At 36.4% G+C, this 25,539-nt stretch overlaps 1 protein-coding gene across 1 annotated transcript in view; it reads left to right on the forward strand.

Annotated features, from left to right (window-relative positions):
- The window catches only part of LOC145983312 (uncharacterized protein C05D11.1-like), a 42,679-nt gene extending 19,933 nt beyond the window's left edge, over positions 1–22,746 (forward strand). Inside the window, exons 4-6 of the mRNA XM_083116457.1 lie at positions 6,071–6,244; positions 10,533–10,769; positions 22,672–22,746. Of these exons, the coding sequence (XP_082972583.1) occupies positions 6,071–6,244; positions 10,533–10,769; positions 22,672–22,746 (486 nt within the window). The remainder of the gene's footprint in view (positions 1–6,070; positions 6,245–10,532; positions 10,770–22,671) is intronic.
- Positions 22,747–25,539: the final 2,793 nt, after the last annotated feature.

The following is a 25,539-nucleotide window of genomic DNA, read 5'->3' on the forward strand; positions in this document are numbered from 1 at the left end:
ATTTAGGTGTACATTTTGATAGATGTTCTACGTGGAATACACACATTTTATATTTATTAAACGAAGGTCAAAAGTTTTTCACATAATTCGTAGCATGACAACAACAAAATGGGGTGGTCACCCAAAAATTTTACTTCTCTTTTATAAAAATTGCTTTCGCTTATTTTTCGACTATGCAGCTTTCAGCTATGTGGGAGCAAAATCCAGTCTACTCAACAAAATAGATATATTACAAAGAAAAGCATTGAGATTTTGTCTAGGTCTTACGCAATCAAGCCCCAATGTAATTGTTTATATGGAGAGTAAAGAAACTTCTTTGAGTCACAGGTGCTAATACTTTCACTCTCTTACATCCTTTGATTTATCAGCTAGATATTCCATTATACACTCAATGTTCAATCCACTTCAGAGATCTAGGTTTACATACAATGTACAGAGAAAAATGGCCAATGCACGTAATGATTTACACCGATGGTCCTAAGAATAACAATGGTGTAGGATGTGCCTATTACATCCCAGAGAAAAACATTTATCAACAATTTAGATTACCTATAGATTTATCTATTTTTACTGCGGAAAGTTACGCCCTATACAAAGCCTTACAATGTGGAATAGCGGAAGATTTAAAAAAAAATCTTCTCCTTACAGATTCTCTGAATGTTCTTCAAGCATTATCTACATCCTATCCCAAATTATGTCATCAATCATATTTTATTATTTTAATTATTCAACAAATTCAATTTGCTTGCAAAAGAAACATTGACATACAATTCAGTTATGTTAAAGCACATAATATTAACGTAGGAAATGATCGAGTAGACAGATATGCTAAACAGGCCAGATATTTACAACTCATAAGTTTCAATAGGTTAATGTATACTGATTTATTACCACGAGTGAAAATAAAAATTATGGAACAATGGAACGAATGGTGCAAAGATCAATTTAAGGTTGTGGGCAACACATATAGATGGATTGCAGAATTTAAATCTAAGGTCCCTTGGTTCAATTCATACACACTCCCACGGCAAGTCATAGTTTTTATTAATAGATTAAGAACAGGACATGTACGTTCACCAGCACATTAAGCAAAAATAAAAATTAAAACTCAAGGAAATTGTAAATGTGGCAATAATAATCCCGATGCTCAACATTTAATTCTAGAATGTCCAATTTTTTCAGATCAACAAATCATACTCTACAAAGGTTTACAACGATTAAAAATTCCATTTCCAATATCACTCTAATCCATTTTAACAGATTTATCCACTTCATTAATATGGTTGCTATATGCATATTCTCGGAAATGTAAACTCTAAATATAAAGTGATTTTTATATATACATATATATAGTTTAAAAAATAAGAAGAAGAAACAGAAAAAGGACAACAAAGTGAATTATTTATAATTGTTTTATATTTGTGATTATGATTAATTTATGAAACTAACTATAAACTTGAGAAGAAAACATTAAAACAAATACAAAACAATTACGATGTCCAAAGTCGACAAGATAATGCTGACAGGGACAAAAAAAGAAGAAGAAGAATGCACGTGTTTTGTGCATGTAGAACGAATTTATTTTTTAAAAACTGGTGCGAAATAGAGGAATTAAACGTATGCTGGTCACACATCGTTGTTAGACTAGAAATGTTGGTTTGATGCCGATAGTAATTTTTGTATTTTTTGCGTGTAGAATGAAATTATGCTGAAAAGTGGTGAAAATGGGCCCAAGTTCCTTTTGTTTTATTAAGATTTCATCATATTACAAATGCAACTTTTACATGGTTCGATTTCAATTTAGTATGTCTATTAACGCATACTGCAGAGTTTTAGCGATTACTTAAGATTTTGTCAATATATCCTTTTGTGGTTAGGTTAGGAATGTCAGGTTTGGTTGTCTTAGAATTAAAATAAAGACCCTGAAGGCACTCTACTAAGGTTCCGATTTATTTCTACATTCATTCCCACTAGTTTACGATACTTACTGTCGCTTGTCAACCGGAGAATACCTTGTCCGTGGGAAGTGTGTAAGGTCATTTTGAAGTTTTCTTTTCAACATAAATAACTTTCTTCGAATCCAAACAGTGCTCATTATTTTAAGGAAGGTTCAAATTTTGTGTCACAATGGTATGATAATTAGTCTTCCTGCTAGGAAAATTTGATAAATCATAAGACATTCGGAACTGTTACCTTTTAATAGACAGATTTCGATGTTTTCCGTAATATAAAATTGATTCCAGCATGTGGAAAACTCAAATAATGGAGATATTTGATTCCAATGTATGGCCCGCGTATATATTTTTTTTAGGTGTATAGTGGTTCACCAGCTCCATTCACGTTCTGAATTTCCGAAATATGTACTATTTTCAATGAATTAAAAAATATAATCATTAAACTTATTGCATATTTTCTAAAGGTACATGACCTAATTTTCTGTTTCTCATTTGTATTGATATAATTGAGGTTGTGTTGTATACAGGTTACATTGTACAGCTTTGATATATGCCACATTTTTTTATTATTTTTTTTACACCACTTTAAATGTAATGACAGTGAAAATGCGGAAGTACAATAGTTTTTATTTTTTCATTGAATAGCATCATATTAATCTCTTGGTAAATTTTCAGCTAATAAAAAAAGGTAAAAAAGAAAGTAAAGTGCTCCCCTGTGCTTAGCACCATGCCATGAAGGCGTATAGGGGGTGTGGGGGTAACGCCCCATACTTCTTGATCCTGTCGTGAGTAGGGGTGATGTGATCAGCATCATGCCCCTGACCACCTTTACCCCCCCAGGGTTTCCCCCAGGTACCCATGTCATTCGACACTTCCAATGTTAGAAAAGTTCCCGGATTTGAACCGGCCGGGGATCGAACCTGGGACCTTTAGCATGGTAGTCAGATGCTAATAACTTTTCAACTAATAACTGTGTATATTCATATTCATAATAATTAACGTGCCTGCATATTTTATTGAAAGACATGACATTCAAAAGCAAAAATCATGACAACAAACATGTCTGGAAAAATTTCATTTCTGGTCTGGAAAACCTGGAAAAGTCAGGGAATTTCATAATCAAAAAATCGTAGAGGCTTTTTTTTTTAATTTTTTTTTTTTTTTAAACTTTCTGAGTGACATTAGATCCAAAATTCGTTCTCCTCGAGCTTGGTTGACATCCGTGTTGTGTATGGGGAGGGGGACACCTAATTAACATCCCAGAAACAATCATGGTCCTTAGTTGAAGTGTAACATGCTAAACACTACATACGGAGGAGGTCAGTTGGGCAGTTGTGATCTGCAAGTTGCATTTTCCATACTCAGATTCGTTATGTCCAAATTTCATCCTACTGGATAATCTTAGAAACAAGCAAAATGTTTATTCACAATGACTAATCTATATTGGACCCACATTTTTTTAATTTATAAAATCTAGGTGATGGAATTTGTCTCAACAAGACATGAATGAAATTCTCATTCACTACAAAGCGATAGCTGTAAATATTAGCTTAACTTAAAACAAATAAAGTAGTAGAAAAGCAAAATAATAATAAAAAATTTCACAGTATTATAAAATACACTAATACTAAGACTTCAACATCAACCACTCAACTTAAGTTATGGTTTTAACATGGAAGTCAACAAATTTAGCAAATTTCGCACAAATTATATTACAAAAAATTGATTTCATTAGGAACCCATTACCTTCCCATTATGAAATTTTACACATAAATAGTCAACTGTCTTATACATTTTTTTCAAAGAAAATAAAAATGGTGTATTTGAGATTTTCAAAAATTACAAAATTCAAATACCAGAGTCATGTTGCATTTCAAATTAAAGCTCATTAAAAGAGAAGAGAATAATACTAATTTGTGCTGTCTAGGTCAAATAGTTTTTGATCTACAGCTGCTTAAAGATTTCAAAATGTCTTCAAATTTTTGGGATATTTGCTTTTTTGAAAGTCAATAACTCAAAAAATAAGAGTGGAAAGAAATATGAAATAGGCAGTTTTCATCAACTTTACTGGTACTACCACTGTGCCAAAAATTATCAATTTCTGAGTTGTCAAGGTTCAGACTGTGGTTGATTTGGCATGGAATAATCCAATAAGAAATGTGTACTTCTGTGACATGGTTAGGTACAAATCAACTATATATTTTTAAAAATTAGTATGTATAACCCCAAATTATATACAAATACATTACATGCAAATAAGGTTTAATTAAGATAACTTTAAATTATATTTTTGCAGGAACCTACATTAATTTACGTGCAAAACAGAATTACGCAGAATTGAATTTCAACTGTAATTATCAGTTATATGTACGGATATGGGTTTGAATCCTGGTCTTGAGATTCATGTTTGTGAGTGCCCGCTCATCAATTTCATCATATCACTCGTCCCCATGTTCACAATTAGCCAAAAGTGGCAAAAATCGAAGTAAAATATAGCAAATAATCAATCAGTTATATATATTATTTTCTCTTCACCTTGACATATGTTTAGCTCAGGTTCAACTGTAATTAGAACACACTTCCATTCCAGGAAATTGGCACAGATTTGAAATGATAATTAACAGGGTATCTACCAGTCAACAATGACAAGAAAGTCAAGAACTTTTGATATCTTTTACAGTAAAGAGAATTTACATTCTTCTATACCTGTACTGGGATTTCATAAAATTGAATATTTGGTAATCTTAAATTGTTTTGAGTTGTGGTTTAGATTTGTTCACCTTGTTTCTTAAGAATTACATTCTTGTATGTGTGAAGTTTTGTAAAAATATTAAATAAAGAAATGTGGCCATTCCCAGTCCAGGATGAAGCCTGAAGCATTAATTGTTACATGCATTAATATAATTTAAGCAAGTCTAAATCTTTTGTTAAAATACAGCCTCAGTTTTCATCTTAACCAGCCTTGTGATAAAAAAGGTTTTTCAATGAATAAAAATATCTTATTTTTCTTATTGTCTTAATTTTTAACTATACCTAAGTAGTGGGTGATTAAATAAATGTTAAGAAAAGGGTCAAGGAAAAAGAAAGAAATTTCAAGAAAATCAAGAATTTTGGAATTTTTATTTCGGTAGATACCCTGATCAAGAATAGTAGAGGATTACCTATCCCTCATCCCATGTTTCTATTGCCTTCATAATAAGAGGCATTTCATTTTATTGCCATATCCTATTGTTGCTGGCCTCCTTGATGGTGCAGTGGTAGCGCCCTTGCCTTGTAATCAAGGAGTCCCGGGTTCAATACCCGGTGGAGGCATGTAGTGGTTCGTATCCCACTTTAAACTGTAGGTCCAGTCCCGATTAGCCTGCCTTACTGTGCATAAAGTGAACTTAAAACACCAACTCAAACCAAACCTATTGTTACTGTTGACTGAAGAAACAATACTTGAAACTGAAGCAGATACCACAGGTTCTGGGCAGATCTGTATTTTGTTACATTATTATTTTCCTACTCCTCTTATTGTTAATTTGTCACTGTTGTATCCCTATCTTTAAATGGCAATGATGAGGATACAAGACGAGATGCAATAGATAGTGGGACTGGGATAATTACAATGGCACTTTCATGTTTTGCAGCTCACGTTTTAAAATCTGATATCGGACTTTGAAGCACCTTACGTTGGCCAAATAACTCCATGATGCAGTGGTTAGTACAGCATGCTACGATGCCAGGAGTCCTGTGTTTGAATCCCAGGCTGGGCATGGTTGTTCTCTGTGAGTGTTCCTTGATGAATTTCATCCTATTATCACTTCGTCTCATAAAAAAAAAAAAAAAAAGCATGAAAAGGTATCCCGTTTCCTAGTTCAACTGGAGCCAATTCAGATGCGTTATGAAAGCTACCCTTGAGCATGCAGGATTTGTAACCTTCGCCGCAGATCTGTTGTTGTCCCTACTGATATGGTTGCGCTTGATCATACACAGTGTGCACAATGTGTAAAATCCAAGGAAATTTTATAACATGTTGTATTTGTATCATGAAATTGAATGTGTAATATAATAAAAATGTTATAAATCGTGGTTAGACTGTATGTACATAAGTTGTACCTCTTTCATTCCAGAAACCTGTCAACAAGGAATTTGTGATGTCATGGCCAGTTCCCAAGTTGGAAGACGTCAATTTCCACCCAGTTCAGACCTTCACATCAAACTCTGAGAGAACCCATAATCTCTTTGATTTATCCAAGGTCCCAGTTTTCTGTCAGTTAAATGAAATTAAAACAAATTTTGTTTATGTGAGTAATTCAGTTTTAAGAATGTCCCTGAAACAGTGTTGCTTAGGTTTATCATTTTATTCTGATTTCTATTTTGTGCATGGTGATCCAATTTGGTAATTTTTAAGGATAGGACAGATTGATTGGTACTCAATTGGTATTGTACAATATAGGCATATTGGTTTTTATTTTACGATCTGCGGTCCGTCTTTCTCCTAACACTGATGATGCAGCGCTAGAGTCTGCGAAAATTCGATTTCTTTCATTGTCTGGTGAGTGTTTCCTTTTTCCTTATTTGCTTTTTATTTAGCCCCCTCTGGCATTCATTTTCCAGGAAAGCTGTTCATACCTCCCCTCCCCCTTTCCCCTTTCTCTGGACATCCATGATGATATGTATGAAGTCACATACTCCCAAGAAAGTGGCCATACAGTGTAAACATTCAGATACATGTTGCAGTCTTATTGAACTATGTAGTGAAATCCAAAATGAAATTTCAGTGGTATCGTCTTTGCCTTGCAATCAAGGGGTCCCGGGTTCGATACCGGTGGAGGCACATAGTGGTTTGGATCCCACTTTAAACTGTAGGTCCTGTCCCAATTAGCCTTACTGTGCATAAAGTGGACTTAAAACACCAAATCAATCCAATCCAATCCAATCCAATCCTAAATTAAATTTGTAATCGTGGGGTCCCAGGTTCGATACCCAGTGGAGGCACATAGTGGTTCGGATCCCACTTTAAACTGTAGGTTAGTCCCAATTAGCCTTACTGTGCATAAAGGGGACTTAAAAACACCAACTCAGTCAATCAATCAATCAAACAAAATGAAATTATCCTTGCATTAGAAACAATTTTTGAACCTTTTCAATGTAACAAATTGAGATACAAAATACATAGTACATTATACCTTCAGTCTGCCATTTCAAAATGCAAAGTGCACAGCAACTTCATCTTCATTAAAATCCAGTGAGCCGCACTATCGCCAACATCGAAAATTTCTTCATAAACGTTGGGCCTCTTCCCAAGAGTTTAAGAATCCTGCCGAAATTGTATGTTTACTAGACATATTACTTGGAACAAATATATAGAACGTAGTAACAAGAAAACTACCCTTCACGTTACAAATGAAATAATTTTCCGAGCACAATTTAGTGATACCTTGAAAGCAGCTCAAATATAAGCTTCAGTGTGAGTAAAAACAAGTAGGCAGAAAATAAACCGTTTAGTAAAAAGAACCATTTAACCAGTGGTTCTCAAACTGTGGTATGTGTACCCTCAGGGGTATGTGAACGACTTGAAGGGGGTGCGCGATCAGCTCTGAAGAGAAATGTTGAGAGTATCCACACGATATTTGACTTCATTGTTTCAGACTTCATAGCTTCAACACTCAACAAGATAATAAGGCTACTTACTATCTACGGTGGGGGTACATTGGATGTTTAGGTATGACTAAAGGGTACAATGAGAAAAAAGTTTGAGAACCACTGCATTAAACTAGGCAATTATCGAAAACCACAAACAGACCACTTGAAGAAACAAGAGAAGAAAAATTCATAACAGAAAATGCTGATTGAGGAAATAAAACAGCCGCTGATCTTTATAGAGGCTGCCGCCAGTACAAGAAAGTATGTATATCAGCATCACTTTCAGTGCTTACCTGTTGCATACAATATTGACTGTCTTCCTTCAGTACCTAACATTCGGCACTCAATATGACACTGTAAGGGTTTGTGTTTTCAATTGAACGTAGGGGGTGCGGAAGAAAATTAAGGGGTGTGTAAGCACCCCTTCGTGCTTACACACCCCTTAATTAACTGATTGTTCTGTTAAAAATGAAGGGATGAAAGGAAGGAAGCTTGTGTTCTACTGAAATGTCACAACGAAAAACTGTGTTTTTATGTTTGTAATAAGACTACAAGAGAAATAATTACTGAAAATGTTAGTGAAATACGTGTTGTCCAACCAATGATCAAATATTATTGTTTGTATTTCCATGCTAATGCTTAGCACTGAGCTAATAAGTAAACCTGTACCTTCTCACAGCTGTTGCTGCTTTGAACTCAACGTATGCTTTGCCCATATTTATAACTATTTTTGCCAAGTTTTATGTTTAAGATCTTTGAAGAAATGACAACTTGTCATACCATTCCTTGCTGCATGTTCTGCACCTAAAGTATTTATTCCTTGGCTTATCCTTTCAATGTTGACAAATTAGGAAATGTTAAACATTCCTTGTTATTTGGATTTTGATGGTTACTTTCTGTTTTTATATACAACAGGTTTCAAGACTTCAGATTGTCTCAGTTTTTTTACTACATGGCCATTTGCTGCTGTGTTTCATCACATACATAGTAAAGTATTGGACATACATTAAACACTACAAAAACATAATGATTGTTAATGTTTCGAAGAATGGAAAACATGGCAAGACTTGACTACTATCCTGAAGACAACTACTGTTATTGCTAGGGTAACCAACTTTCGTCATTGAATTTATGGTAGATTTAGTCGTTCGTTGCAAAGTGACATCACTCAAGAAAATGTTTATGGAATGGATAATATTAAAACAAAGAATTAATTAAAATTTTATATAATATACAGATCAAAATAGAAAATAATAATTTACATGTTTCTTAGTTCTTAGTCCTAATCCACATGTATTTGTCCACTACTGCTGCAGAACTAAGCATCAGTCAACTACTGCAAGATATGTAGTCACTTCTGCCTGTGAAAGATTAAACGTGCAAGATAATGCAGTCGACTTGAGTTTTGTATGACTCTCCGAACTCAGAAAGATTTGAAAATTTGTGAACTTGGTTGTTAATGAAAAATGCATGAGAAGTAGAATGTCAATTGGGAGCCAGGTGGTTCCAAAATATTAGCTCTAATACGGGAGATCCTGGGAAACACTGGAGAGTTGGTCACCCTAGTTACCGCAACAATAAAAATTCAATGCCAACATCAGTGCAATCTGGTAGTAAAAAAGTTCCTAGATGGATATTGGCAGTAGCCAACAAAAGTGATAGAACAAAATTAAAAAGATTGATGGATTTTTTTAGTACTTGTTTTGGGCATATTAATAAAATTATTTGTCATAAATACTGTATTTACGCATGTATAGTGTGGGTGCATGGATAATGCGCAACCTGGTTTTTCATGGGTAAAAGTTACAAAAAATTATATTTCGTATATAATGCACAGTACAATCCAGTTTCAAAAAATGGCTTTCTTAGTTGTAGGTCGTTGCTATGCTGATCAAGAGTGAATAACATCACCTATTCAATAAGTCACCTATTGCTATGTGGACCAATCCTCTTGTGTAAACAATAAGTCTCCAACTTATGCCACTTCCCCCTCTCCCTCCACTGTGTTTAGCATCCCAAAGCTTTCACTCTTTAACCACCTTATTTATTCTGTAATAATAGAAAGTGAGATGAAAATTACATTATGGATTTGCAGTGCTCGGGAAGTTATTTTCTATTATTTCTCACCCTACAAATATTGCTGATATGCATCCCATGTGACGGAAGGTGCATGCTCGAATTCCGCCCGAGTTGCACTGCTTTTCTGGTGTCGCAGAACATTACATTACAAAGTGAAAAATCGTGTGAAATGGCCCTCAAACTTTTATACGTGGTTTTGCTCATTCCTTCTTTACTTTTTCTAAAAGAACTTCAAAATATATACTTTTTTCCGTGACTAATGTAACATATATAAGAGGCACCTTCAGGACCTTCAAACTAGCAGTTAGCAGCACAAGATTTCTTCAGTTAAGGCATTTACACACTCCATATATATATTATTATTTAGCCAGTAATACATTTTAATTATTTTTTTCTTTTTCCTTTTTTTTTCAAAGCACCATAGAAATCAGAATGTTCTTTCATTTGGTGTTGAACGTATTTCAACTGCATTTCACATTAGTGTTATTATCTTGAATGGAATACTGTTGCCATATTCAGAATCTGCAGGATTTAAGCTTTCCAAAGATATATAACATGATAGGGTTCCGTAAACATGAAATATCAATGCAAGTGTCCCAAAATCATGGAATGACCCTGTACAGTTTCATGTTGGCTGTTCGAATTATTCCGTGCATAATACGCACCACAGTTTTTGGGAGCAAAAATTTTGGAAATAAGTGTGCATTATACATGAGTAAATACGGTACTAATGTAGTGCTCATCTACTTTTGAAATAGAATGGTTGTAAACAAGCCTCTGATCTCGGTGAGTTTACAATTCTTTAGTCATATGTATACGTACATGTAAAGCATCAAAATTAAATTTTATCTTCTAAACTCATTTCAGGTTGCCGTAGTGATGGATACTTCTTCAGTTATGCTCAAATTAAGATCATATATACCTATCTTGTTGGAGGCATTATTGGAGTCACCGGTCAAACGAGGTGAAATAGTTGTGCCCTATGAGGATGTTGCGGCTGAAAGAGAATTGGATATTTTGAGCATAAGTTCTGGATTAGGTCTGAATTCTGAAGCTAAATTCAGCTGTGGGCAATTTGCCCAAACTGCAGTCCTCTACATTCAGGTAAGTCATGCACATTATTGATTTTTTGTAATTCTTCGTGCTTTTGTTGCATTGCATACGTAAAATATCCATTCCCTTGTTATAGCATCTAAACACCAGTTTGTTTGTTTAGCTTAAGGAATCATTGATAGGCTATGTGAAAGCCTGCTACTCGAAGTTAATTGGCTGCGAGAGGTGTATCGTAAGAGGGGGGAATTGCTCTGAGGACCTACGTCAACACTCAACCAAGCAAGGGGCTTACCCCCATGAGCCTTTCAGCCACTTCTTGAAAGAAGTTCTATCCTGTGCCAGTCTTTTCACTTCGTCCGGTGTCTTCCCTCTCTTCTGTGCCAGTCCATAAATGTACTGGTTCCAGTTCAACCTGGGTCGTCCCCTTCCTCTCTTTCCTTCTGGTCGGGCCTCAAATATTTGTTTCGGTTTACGCTCTTCCTCCATCCTAATAAGATGTCCCAACCAGCCTAATTCCCTCTTCTCGATGATTTCAATCAGTGGTTCTTGATTCAGGCATTCTCTTCTTATTGTTGTGTTTCGTATCATATCTCTTCTTGTCTTTCCTACAGTTTTTCTTAAGAATTTCATTTCAGTAGCAGTAAGTCTGCTCTCCAATTTAGTTTGCATTATCCAGCTTTCTGATCCATATAATAGCGTGGGGAGATAGACTGTTTTATATATTTTCATTTTTGTTTCTTTACTAATCTCCTCTTTACCTATAATGGAGTTACTAATATTATAGTACAGATTACTTACTTTCTGAATTCTGTGATTAATTTCAGAGTCCATTTTCCCGTCCGCAGTTAGTATGGTTCCTAAATATTCAAACTGTTCTACTTGTTCTAAGGTCTTATTATTCCAATGAATGTGCATCCTTGCTGGTTCTTGTTTAGTGAAGTGCATGACTTTCGTCTTGTTAACATTGATTTCCATCTTTCGTTCTTTGAATGCACGGCCCCACTCTAGGACAGCATTTTGTAGGCTGTTGCTATCTTTTGCTAGGAGAACAATATCATCAGCATATACTAATGTTTGTACCCATACCGGTTTCATCTTATAATTTCCAATTTTACATTTTCTTGTTCTTCTTTTGCATTGCTTTATAATTTGATCCATGAATAATATGAAAAGAAGAGGACTAAGTCCATCACCTTGTTTTACACCTTTTCCCATATTAAATTCCTTGGAGGATTGTCCATTTATTCTAACAGTTCCTTTAACGTTCTTATATAGACTTTGAATTATTCTAGTCAGTTTTGACGTTACTTGGAACTGATGAAGGGCCTTCCATATTTGTCCTCTTGGTACTCTGTCGAAGGCAGACTTTAAGTCAATAAAAGCTGTAAATATTTCCCCTCCTCTGCTTAGTATCTTCTCTATTGCGTTCCTCAGGGAGAAGATTAGATCTTGAGTTTGACGATGAGGCCTGAAACCGGCTTGCTCTTCTTCCAATTTATCTTCCACTTGTTGCCTTAATCTTTTTTCTATAATGTGTGAATATAGTTTCTGGGCCACTGGCGCTAAGCATATTGCTCTATAGTTTGAGCAATCGAGGGTACTTCCTTTTTTATGTATAGGAATTATTACATTCTGTTCCCAATCTTTTGGTATTCTCTCTGTTGCCCATATTAGTCTGTATAAGTCCCATATCCATTTTTCTATTTCCTTTCCTCCATATTTTATAAATTCTGGATGTATATTATCCCAACCGGGTGCTTTACCAGTTTTTAAGGATTTAATTGCCTCTTGTACTTCTTTTAGTTGGATTTCTTCCTCAGCTTCCACGTTCTCATTTTCTTCCCTCATGGGTCTTTCCTCATACAATTCCTCTTCTTCTTCTCTAAAGGTTTCTGCATAATATTCATTCCACGTATCTAAAATTTCCTTCATATTGGTTTTCACCTCGTTATTCTTGTTTTTGATATTCCTTATTTTCTTTCCTCGTTTTCCTTCCAGATTTTTCAACACATGCCAAAATTTTCTTGGATTATTTTTATGATTTTCTTCTATTTCCTTTCCAAATTGTTCCCAGGTTTCCTTCTTCGCTGTTCTCACTATCTGTTTTGCTGTATCTCTTGCCTGTATATAAGCTTCTTTGTCCTCCATTCTTTTGGTCTTTAAGTATTTTAGCCATGCTTTCTTTTTAATTGCAACTTTTTCTTTCACATTATCGCTCCACCATCTTGTCTGCTTATTTTTATTTGTTATCTTTACTATTCCACATATTTCTGTTGCAACTTCATTGAGGCTTTCTTTCATTACTTTCCATTTATTTTCCACATTCCATTCTTGTCCATGGTTTTGTTCTTTTTCTTTCAGTTTCCTCTGAAACTCCTTTATTTTATTTTGGGTTTCTAATGTTAATATTTTAAGTTTAGTAAGGTTTATCTTAATTGGTGCAGATAGTGGTTTGAATCGGGTCGTCATTACTAATAGTCTGTGTTGAGTACTGAGCTCAGCGTTGCGAACAACTCTTACATCCATGCATCATAATGGGTGTTCTTTGTATATACGCAGTAATCTATTGTGCTCTGTGCTCCTCTGCCAATTGCTTCAAAGGTAATTTGATGTATTCTTTTATGCGGGAAGAAGGAGTTTCCGATGCGGAGCTCGTTATAAATACAGAACTCCAGCATTTTATCTCCATTGCTGTTTCGGGTCTTTTCGGCACCATACCTTCCCAAACTTCCATGTCCTCGTCTAATTTCATTTCCCACTCTAGCATTCCAAAATCCCATTATAATAACGTTTTCAGTTACATTTCTAGCCTCATCTAATATTTGTTGGAGGGAGTTGTAATATAGTTCTTTTTCTAGTTCATCTGTATCCTCTGTAGGAGCGTATACTTGTATAATGGCAATCCTACGGTTTAATTCCAATTCCAAATTCAGTCTTATTATCCTAGAGTTAACTGCTTTCCAGTCAGTTACTGTAGTGTTCAGTCTTTCGCTAATAATAATTCCCACACCTTCTTTTGCTCTATTCCTTCTTTCTACTCCTGAATACCTGAGAACATATCCTTTTTCCATGTCAACCTCTCCTGATCCTTTCTTTTTGACTTCACTAATTAGTAATATTTCTAGTTTGTATTTCTCCATTTCCTTTACTATCTCCACTTCCTTTCCTGAGAGGGAGGTGATGTTCCAGGTTCCAAATCTCATAGTCCGTTTTACCTTGCATTGTCGTCGTTGTTTACTCTGTTCGGCTTCTATTCCTGTGTTTCTCTGAATATGTATTATTTCACTTCATGTGGGTTATTAGCCCTACGATGAAGCTAGGGCAGTGGGAGGAGTGCTCCCTTTAAGCCTCTGCCCTTGCTTGGTTTTCTTTCTGGGTTTGCTCCCATAGCCTTCGGGTCAAAACCCTTACCACAAGGCAGTGGGGTTGTAGCTCTTCCGCCTCTTAGGATGTTGGGACTCTACAATCTTTTCCATCTCTAGAGCCGTTGGCCGGTTTTCTGTTAGGGTTCCTTCCCTTAGCCTTTGGGGATCCCTCCCCTCCCTACAAGGCAGTAGGGGCAGTGCTTATTTAATTGCGGCACTTCCTCGCCACGTCACAATGCTGTCATTGGCCATTTCTGGGTTTTTATTGAGTATGGACTTGCCAAAGACCATCCTCCCCAGGCCCTGTTAGCATTGTCGCCTCGGTCTGAGACTGCTTATATGGCATTGCCTTATTCGCAGCTAACCACCATATCTGGTAGCCGTTCGCTATCCGCCACCTGCGACCTGCCCAGTTGCTGAGGCTCGCATCGGAAAAAAGCTTCATAGAGGCTTCTACTGCTGGGCTTTTTTACCAAAACTTTTTGTCTCGTATTCCTACATTGAGCATATTTTATATATATATATAACCAGCACGCTAGTGGTTCTGAAGAAAAGCGGGGATTATATGGCTTTGCGAGATTCAAAACAATGACGCTTATTCCTTCGCACTGGATGAGTCATTGCAGTTATCGGCAAGCGACAGCTTTCCAGACGCTAGACTAAACACTGGCGCCAGCTGCAGCGTAAACACAGTGAGACCGGCTGGAAGTTAGAGCAGCAGGTGGCAAAAGGGAAATCATCAGCATTTTGAAGATAACGCAGTTGTCGAAGACCAAACTTTTATCAGCAGTGTGAAAAAGAAAAATGATCCTTGCATTACCTTTTACCATGCAACAGACAATAATACGGGCAATATTTCCTATCCAGACAGCTGCATTCAAACAAGAAAGAGGGACCTGAATTCTGCAATTATCACATTACCATGCACACCAGTGGCGGATAATGAGCTGTTGTAGGAGAAGGAAGGGGGTCACTTTTCTTTTACTTATCATGAGGTTTTTGTTTTTTAGACACCAAAGGAAAGGAACCCATGTGTGCACACGAGCAAGAAAATAGTGGCCGTAACAATTAGCAACGGACCCCCCCCCCCCCTTGCTGATAGAAAAAGGGGAGAAGTCACTCGGACAACAAAATACTGTTTTGGCAAATTTTATGACTGGCACAGTTGGGAAACGTATGAAGCAGGAAACTAAAGTTGCAACATACGTAAGATCGACGTCAACTTTTGCGGGAAACCTAGATGACAATGCGTTAAGCGGGTTGATGATCTTTAATTGGCCTATGCAGCTTTGATTATCTGTAACAGTTTCCTTTTTTTTTTATGGAGTTCTACAGGGCACAAAGAACACACTTTTAATGAAAGTGGTTACCGGAAGTTCTCGGCTACCAGGCCAAAAGTTGCTCGCTCACGGGAAATTGCTGTATCTCGAGCTCAGAGCTAGACAGATGGGTGAGACTTCCAGGCACCACGCATCTTGTATTTTGGAACATTCCTGCGATCTTCTCGCATTTCTCATCTAACACTGGTGAATATTTCCAAGGTGGAAATTTTTGCGGAAGGGTCTTGTAAACAACTTCGTATTAAAAATTATCCATATTTCGATTTATCCATACTGAAATACATTATAAATCCTATCTTATCGGCTGGGGAATGGGAAGAACTTCGGATTAAAGGGTACTTCGTATTAACCAATATCGTATTAACGAGGTTTTCCTGTATTATAAACGGACTATGATAATCAAATTCTCAGAGAAAAGTTACATGTAAAGAATTATGTTGTATAATTACTATAGGCATTCATATTTAGTTTTTGACGAAAACAAGAAATGTGAAATAATACATTATAATGTTAATTTTTCATGTTTCTGAAAGGTGTGAGGTGCATTTTCCCACCAGTTTTGTCACGAAATAATGCGAAATGAACTGCAAAATGTGAAATAGATTTCTAAACACAAAATTTATAGTTTATTTATTTATACCAGGTGGTTATAATTAAAGTGACGGTGTTCAGAGTGGTACAGCACTGGCTGTAATGAGAGTAGCAGTCTGAAACTTCGTAGATATGCTAATGAAACAATGCGCTTGCGAATTATGCAAAAAAAATAGTTCCAATTCTTGCGACCAGGGTAAAAAAATGGCACTATAAGCAGTCAAAACTTGGTATAGTTACAGGAAAAACACTATAAATCGCAGAAAACAATACTCTTTGTAATAAAATATCGCTACAATTTCACTATTCGAATTACATGAACATTACTAAAGGAAAAAGCAACAAGCGTCACCAACCACAACCAGGGAGCTCACACAATGGTTAGGCAATGTCACCGACTTTGACGTCAGAGTTACGAAAAATTCCACGTTTTGACTGCTTACAGCGCCATTTTTACCCTGGTGGCAAGAATTGGAACTTTTTTTTTTTTTTTTTTTTTTTTGCATAATTCGTGAGGGCATTGCTTCATTAGCATATCTACGAAGTTTCAGACTGCTACTCTCATTACAGCCCGTCCTGTGCCACTCTGAACACAGTCACTTTAATTATAACCACCTGGTATAATATATAATATACACCGTGCGTCCATTTCGATCTGCAGCCGAGAGATCGGGAGAAGCGTGGCGGGCGGCGCTGGCGGTGATGCCGACATTTGCGGCCTGTAATGTCCGCTTATTTTTATGGACATATGCAGACATTTATATAAATATTGCAAAACGAGCACTAACCTGTGTTATAAGAGTTGTTCAAACTGATATCCGCCAAGTGTGGAGACTTTCGGGGAGAATACGTTGAATAGCCTGAAACTTTCGTGCCTGTAGGTAAAGTCGTTCTGGGTCGGGCCGAGAACTTATCAGCCCTCCTCGTAACGTGAACCTTGCAGCTGGCATTGCAATCCTCTCACTGACACAACACACACACACACTGCAATAACACAAACAACTAACGGCAAGTAACCAATAATAACACTCTTGCGCACAGTACGAAATTAACTCGCTCGCCACTATATTCACAGCTCTGTCGCGAAGGAACAAAAAACTCGAGCTCGGAGATTTCGGATTTCAAGAAAGCTCACGAACACCATTGACTTTTAACGGTTTCATCTACAGCGTAATCTTGATACAGTGTTGCACATTCGAAACTTCCAAACGATCCCCATCGGCACAAAACTCTTTCAAGGATATGAACTTAAGCAGGACGTTACTGGTCAAAACTATGATTAAAATGTTTTATTATCTGTGGCTCTTAACATCGTTTCTAAAGCGTATTTTTTTGTGTATATAAGGGCAGAACTTGGATGAATTACAGATGATAAATTATAACACAGGTTAGTGCTCGTTTTGCAATATTTATATCATTGTCTGCATATGTCCATAAACATAAGCGGGCATTACAGGCCGCAAATGTCTGCATCCCCGCCAGCGCTGCCCGCCACGCTTCTCCCGATCTCTCGGCTGCAGATCGAAATGGACGCACGGTATATGTGTGTGTATATATATTCACAGTGGCCATAAACACCAACAGCTACAATACCCCCTTCAACAACTGTTTCGGTGTTGCCATAATCCATCTTTACCCCCCTCCCCCTCAGACACGTCTTTCCGCAGGCGAGGGGAACGGGCCTATCAGGCATGCATGCCACTATACCCCCCAGACTTAATCTAGCCAACCAATAACGTTTTTCCTTCTACCACCCACCCTATGCAGTTTCTTCTCCAATGAAAATGTGGCCTAGGTCACGAAATATCACACTTTTTCCTTTAATGTGGTGTTTACTGTCTCCTTCATTTGTGTGTGCGATCTGAGTCGCATTTTCAAGGTAAAAGGACCTATATAGCAGGAATGTACGCCACTATACCCCCCGGACTCAACCTAGCCAACCAGTAACCCTTTCCTCTGCTCCGCGAAACTATTCACCCACTTTACAGTAAACACTGGTTAAAGTATTTTTCGTTATCTATCAACTGTTTCTGGCAACACTGATCGTAGAGACGCTATGGTCAGTATTCTGTGCCTCTACTCCATGTGACGCCGATCTTTCTTTCTTCTACCTTGAAAATGCAACTCAGATCGCGAAATATAGAATTATTTCTCTTTGTGTGGTAAGTGTTTACTGTCTCCTTAATCATTTTTTTTTATCCACCCTTCTGGCACCTTTTCTGATCCTATATGTGTTCTATATATATATCAGGAGTTGACCCTCATACTCACCGATTTTGATGATATTTGGTGCACAGCTTTGCTTTGCTCCAAAACCGATACCTGTGAAAGGATTTTGCTGAAATATGATTATTATGAATTATATGAGAGTGGTTCAAAATGTCATTTTTTAGCAACATGCTATTTTCAATTAAGTATATCTCAGGAACGAATGAAGATAGAGAAGCGTTCTTGAGCTCATTGCAAAGAGGAGAAACGGTTGCATATTATGAGATGATCAAATGTTGAAACTTAATAAAATTTGAACACACTGTTCAAATTTCAAGTTTGAACCGCTCAAAATGCCCCCCAATCGATTTTTCTCATATTTTAATATTTTTATCCACCATCCTTCCTCTTCATACTGAGAAAATTTTATCAAGATGTTTTTTTGATATAAGGGAGAAAAATGATTTAAATTTGTCCTGCATCAACAATGAACTGAGCTGCAGAGTCCCTATGATGAGACTTCATTTGTGTAATGCTAAAGGATATATATACTTACTGTTCAGGGACAGATGATATTCCACTTGATAATTGGCTTCATTTTGTGCTGGTATTGCTAATTTATAAGTTACTGTTTCCATATTTTTAGCCGCTTTCATGGGGACGAGATGTGGGCATATTGTGAAAACTTATGTGTTAGCCAAAAGGATGAAGGGGGAAAAACTACTAATGTCGGGAGTAATTCCGTAAAAGATGGATTTTGGTCAGTTGTTATAGGACGCACGGTTTTAGAAGTGATATCGGGCGGAGCTACGCAGAGGGTGTGCGTCGCGACCAGCCAATGACAGAAGTGCAACGTTTTACAGTTAGGAGACTGCGGCGCACGAGTTAAATGCCTTGTTCTGTATTTTTCTTGCGCGCAAGACGTTTTCATAAAATTTGCCACTTAAGGTTTATCATAAGATGGGGCACGACATTTTGAACCTGACTGTCCAAGTCCCATGAATTTCCGTTGCCTACAGCCGGAGTTATAGTTTGTGGAAGAAATTTGTGGAAGAAACACAGGAAACAACATGTCTCCACACACACACACACACACACACACACACACACACACACACACACACACACACACACACCATGGTTTGTAAGTGTGAAAATTTGGGGAACATGACAAATTTCCGCCTTTTGGGAACTCTCTTATTTTGAGGGTTTTTAAGATTTCTGGACTTCCATGGGATTCAGAAATGACACTAGATGGTGAGAATGAGCTGAAAAAGTTAAATTTTCATCAAAATCAATAACCAGAATTTTCCCCCTATTTCGGGGAACTAACCTGGAACATATGCGCATTTCGGGAAACTCTGAATGTGTGTGAAAATGTTATCCGCCAAACGGGGATATTAAACCTATTTGGGGAACTTTGTGTCATTTGAAGATGCACACAAGTTCCTCACATCACATAAAGGTCCCCATTAAGATGATGTAAAGCAACGTCGTGCACACAGCAGTCTATGTATGAAATTCGTCCAGAATTTGTATTTTAGGAAGTGAAAATAGTTTTAGGAGTGTATATAAGTAAATTTTATGCCAATGTAGCAAGTCAGTAACAAAGAGAATCGAGTATGAGAGCTGGCACTCAGCCCCTAATGTGGAAATCGTACGTCGCCTCTGGTCCCCAAAATGAAACCCACGAACTAACGCAGCTCTCTACTGTTAACAAGTGAAGGAAGCATTGCGTGTAAGTAACCGTCGATGTTGCTCGCGTCGGTGGAACGCCGAAATTTGTTCTGCTCCGTGCTTGGCGTGGTGTTTAGATGTTTTTTAGGCGATTAGCAACAATTGAAGTGCAATTAAAAGCACACCACGCCTCGTAGATATAATTTACGAGTTCGTCTGATTTAAGGGGAAAATCGACGACATCTGAAGCTTGGATAAATTCACGTTTCAGAATTCCGAAGGCTCCAGAACGTCAGGTATGTACAATAAATCTTACGAGACATTAAGAAAATGTAGTTAGAAAATTCTTAGTTTTTTAATAAATAATGCCACATTAAGAAAATGTAGTTAGAAAATTCGTTGGTTGTAAATGTCCAGGTAAAAATCTGATATAACGGAACCACATTTGATCAAAATTACAGGAGAAATGAAGAGAATGTACTTACGAAATTGTGCTTCTGTATTATTTTCGAAGTTTCTTGATGTAGAGTGTATTGTGATTAACACGAAAATCTGTAAATTTGTGTTCTTTTTATGCTAATGGAACCTAACCTAACAGGCCTAAGCTAACCTCGTAGGCATACCTCAAACCCGTGAATGGTGCATGGACTAGCCGTGAATGGTTTCTGGGATGCCAATGGTGCATGGGGCTATCGCCAATGGTTTTTTGGGCTAACGGGCATTTTTTGTAGTGAAAAAACAAAAAGCACACCCCACACAATGTTCAGCGATGCATAATACACAAGTATAAAATGAAAAACAACCAGAAAATAGCGTTTTTCATGTGGTTCCAGTATATCCGAGTTTTAATAATGTCCATTCAACAGTTCTGTATATCGGAGACACTTTTCTTCGGCGTGTTCTGGATAAATTTGTTTTGTATGTATGCTAATGGAACCTAACCTAACAGGCCTAACCCAACCTCGTAGGCATACCTCGTATCCGTGAATGGTGCGTGAGGCTACTCATGGATGATCTGTGGGGCTAACGCCAATGGTGATTAAAAAGTGTGTCCGATATACGGAACTGTGACCGAATAAACTAAATCAATCATTCATGACACACATGCATGATACTTAGGTACACCCTGTATTTTCACGAAATTTCACACTTTTGACCTAAAAAAGTTCAAGGGAGCCAAAAAGAACAGATATCCGGTGATTCGGAGTCCACCATCGAATTTGTGATTTTCCCCCCTATCTAAAGGAGGCCTTTAAGAATACTCTGGTAAAATCCGGTTATACTGGAAATGGATGAAAATCGTTACTTTCTGTTTTTATCACATTCTGACTTACCTAATATGCATTCCTGAATATTATTTAACGTGTCATTTTCCTTTTTTCACTAAAATAATTTCCATTTCGGACAATATTGTTCGTTCCTTTTTCGCTTGCATCTCGCACGGTGTGGCAGGCAAATCTTGACTACCGTTGTCTATCATGAGTGGGTATGCAGTGTTTCCAAACTTCCGAACTCAAAAAAATACTACTTTCGTGTTTGTGAAGTTTTTGTTCCAGGGATCGAAATTATGCTCCACGAACCATTCGCAATAGCCACTCAAACCATTGGCGATAGCCCCACAAACCATTCCCGCATAGACCCTTGAACCATTCACAGATAGGCCCACGAACCATGCAAGGTTAGGTTAGGGTTGACAAACATAGTTAAAAAAAAAAAAAATATGCACATTCACGTACGTTCTCTTACGTTAACATAGTTACAAATACGCATGTTTGGAAACACTGACCAAGGGTTACGTCATCTAATGAACACAATATCTGACTCACGTACTGGAAGTTCATGGAGGGAACAGCTTACATGCACCAGAGAAACTACTCTTTAAAAAAATATCATTTCCAGGCCAAATAAATTCAACGATTGGAAAGAACACTTCCGCGAACTTCATAAAGCCTTCGGAAACTCAGTTCAGTAAGAACTTTCTCCTGTAAATTTGAAGAAAAGCGTTTCCAGTATAACCGAGTTTTACCAATTCTTTTAAGATGCCAAGCCCCTTTGGAGGCAAAATTGTCAGTTGGACACCCAAGAAGCTCAGCATGTGAAGCAGGTTTTTCTGCTTCACTGTACCATCATTTGTAACTAAATAAATGTTATATATACATATAAAACTTCCAGGGAAGAAGGAAATATAGTACATCTCTGTATAGTACATACAGGTAGTATGGCCCAAGTTCCTTTTTTTATGGTTATTTTATCATGCTACGAATGCAATTTTTACATGGTTCGATTTCGATTTACGTCTGTTAACACATACTGTGGGGTTTTAGCGATTACTTAAGATTTTGTTCAATATATGCTTTTGTGGTTAGGTTTGGTTCTGTTAGCATTAAAATAAAATTTCTAAATACATTCTATTAAGATTCGATTTACTTCTACATTAATTCCCACTAGTCTACGATGCTTATAGTCGGTTTTCAGTGGAAAATACATTGTCCATGGGAAGCATGATTGCTTGTGTAAGGTAATTTTTAAGTTATTTTTTCAACATAAATATTTTTTTTTTCGAAATCCAAACAATGCTCATTTCTGTAATGAAGGTTCCAATTTCGTGAGCCAATGATTACCAAAATTCTACGATAATTAGTCTTCCTGCTAGGAGAATTTGAAAAAAATCATAAAACAATCTGAACTGTTGCCTGCATGTGATGTTTGTACATGGAACTGTCAATTATGAATAGAATCAAGGCAATTTTAACTTGTGTTTTTGTATTACAGATGTTGCCAGTGATTGAGTGCAGTTGGAAGACCAGTCCTGGAAGTACAAAATGTGAAGAAAGTGATTTCTGCTAAGATTTAGTGACAAGTGTGAAATGTGATAAAAATGTATTTTTACTGCCTCACTGTGAACTAACAGCTCACCAATAATGTCATTAGTATATATTTCAATGTTCCAAAATCTTCTGTTATTGAAATATTTTCATGGTGCATAGTTTACCTCAAGAAAAAAGTAATTGGTGAATGCTTTGATTCTTAAAAAGTTTAGTTGTTCTTGTTGTAATTTGTTCATTTGTGTGCAGGTGTATATAAGTGAGAAAAACTTGTGATACACTGTGAGATATTCCAAATGTAGTGCCTTTTGCCCGTTTTCGTTATGAGATGTAATGAATCTTTATTGAAAAAGGAAAGACGAGAAGACTATATTCGGATCAGTACATGAAAAACAAGGGAGTATGTGTTTTGTGATTAATAGTGACAGTGTTATGAAGAAAATTGCATGGATTCAAGTGAAGTGCTTGTTTTGACAACCATATTTTCATACCTTCATGCAACTTTGGGTATGGATTACATCCTTGATGGTAAGAAACCACATTCAAATTTTAACTCCGCTATATCACTCTTCTGGTTCCACACGTTTTCAGGCAATTCTTGCTTCTTTCTGATTTAATAACCAAAAAACAATGACTGCAATTGAATCATTTTAGTAATCTAGATTGTGAATTAAACCCAGGGTATTTTAGGAAGAAATATATAGTGACAATGCTCTGCATTTGTGTTAGTCCACTAGTAAACTTACTAAAGTATTTCTAGTTCTCACTAGCACATTTGCTTGTGTGCAGGACCAAGTACTTATTGCATTTGGACAGCTACTAGAAATAATGCTCCACTCCAACACAGTGTAGATACAACACATGTTAGTCACTAAAATAGGTACTTTAGTATTATACGGACTACCTCATTTCAGACCGTGCATTTAGGAACTTTATTTTAATGCTAAAAGGACCAAACCTGGCCTGCCTGACCTAACCACGAAAGAATAGATTGAACAAAATGTGGTTAGGTTAGGCAGGCCAGGTTTGGTTCTCTTAGCATAAAAATTAAGTCCCTAAATGCACAGTGTGAAATGAGGTAGTCCGCATAATACTAAAGTACCCTAAAATATAAGGGTTTTATACAACCTTAACATTATTTTTTTACAATATTTTTAGCGCTACCTCAGTGTCTGAACACATGAGATAATCTCATAACCAAAGGTTTAAGTTCAAGTCTGGGCCAAGGGTTGTGACAGTCCCTTTTATGTCAGAGAAGTGACCCAGAATTAGAAAAGCTTTTAGTACAGATGTTTCGGCTAACATAGGAATAAGTAATGAATCATTATAATTTTTCTCAACCACCCCCACCTTCAACCGTGCTCAAGAAAGTTTGGGGCCCTATCTCCACACCCCCTATATGCCTTCATGGGAGCACCTTACTTTTTTTTTAATATATAGGCTCAATTGTCATACTAATCCCATGTAATAGGGTAAAATGTCATCTCAGTCTTCATTATAAAATTAAATGAAGTTTTATTCCTGGAACTTTTGTTATGTTTACAAAGAGAAACAATTTCACCTATGTAAAAATAATAATTTACATAGTTTTTCGTTACATAGTTTTTCATTACATGTCTGTACTGTTATAATTTAGAGACAATAATGAAAAAAATTGAGCATCTGTCTTTGTTTATATTATCCTTTCTTTACTTGCCTATTGTTACTGCCTTTCTCTATAAAATACTTACATTTCAGAGTCTTCAGATATTAGAGGTTGAGTGTTCTGCAGAAGTGTGCCAAATGAAAAGTGCTACTCATTCATGTAGAAATGGCTGTGTGTTCAATTTGTTTACATAGTTCAGTCTCATTTATATATTGTTGAAAATACTTTCTTCTACATGCATAATTGTCTTGCTGGTTATCATTATGGATAACGACTCAATTAAATTTCTTCTTTTTTTTTAAAAGGTTTCCTTGGGTTAAAAGCCAGGTTAAATTGGAATTGGCTTCCAATGTTTGTATGCCCTCGAAACATTGGAAGCCAACTCCAATTTAACCTGGATGGTAACCCGAGAACACCTGTTTAAATCACGTCACCAGGAAAACTACAACTCCTATTTTCATTTTTTCTTTGTTTAGTGAAGATGTGAACATGCGAGTCATGATGAATGGGATTTATTTTTAATTGAATTGAGTTTAGGTTTTTTTTCCATGGATGATGATTAATGATGCTTTTTGTCCTATCATTGAGTTTAGATCAGTGGTGAATTCATCCATATTATCTGGTCTACCATTGTTAAACAAACTTTTTGCGTACATGTGAAAATTGCCTCAAAATTTGAAGTTGTCGTAATTCAATATTTGTTTTACTTGCATGCCTGCATTGGTGTTTTATTTCTTTCATATCTAATATATATATATATATATATATATATATATATATATATATATATATATATATATATATATATATATATATATATACACATACATACAATAATAAAGAATTGTTCCGGTAAACCAGGTAAAATATTACGAATACACACTGGTTTAGAATTGCCTCTTGCTATGTGCCACAGGAAAAAGCATTTTATATTGCCTGGTGAATGGAATATTTAGATCCTATATGGGTCAAGGAGGTAATGTAAAGCAAAGTTCAATCCTAGGCAGTGCTTTCTTTCTGGTGGTATGCAAACGGTATGCCATACCGGTATCTTTTTACATGCGAAAATCAAAAATAACATCATTTTATTTTAATTTTAGAAACTTGTGTTTGTGTGTAACTGTATGAATTAAGGATCACATGTGAACATACCTTAATATTCTGGGTAGT

The sequence above is a fragment of the Lepisma saccharinum genome, unplaced genomic scaffold, assembly GCF_977018435.1.
Source record: "Lepisma saccharinum unplaced genomic scaffold, izLepSacc3.1 HAP1_SCAFFOLD_770, whole genome shotgun sequence".
Classification (NCBI taxonomy): Eukaryota; Metazoa; Arthropoda; class Insecta; order Zygentoma; family Lepismatidae; genus Lepisma; species Lepisma saccharinum.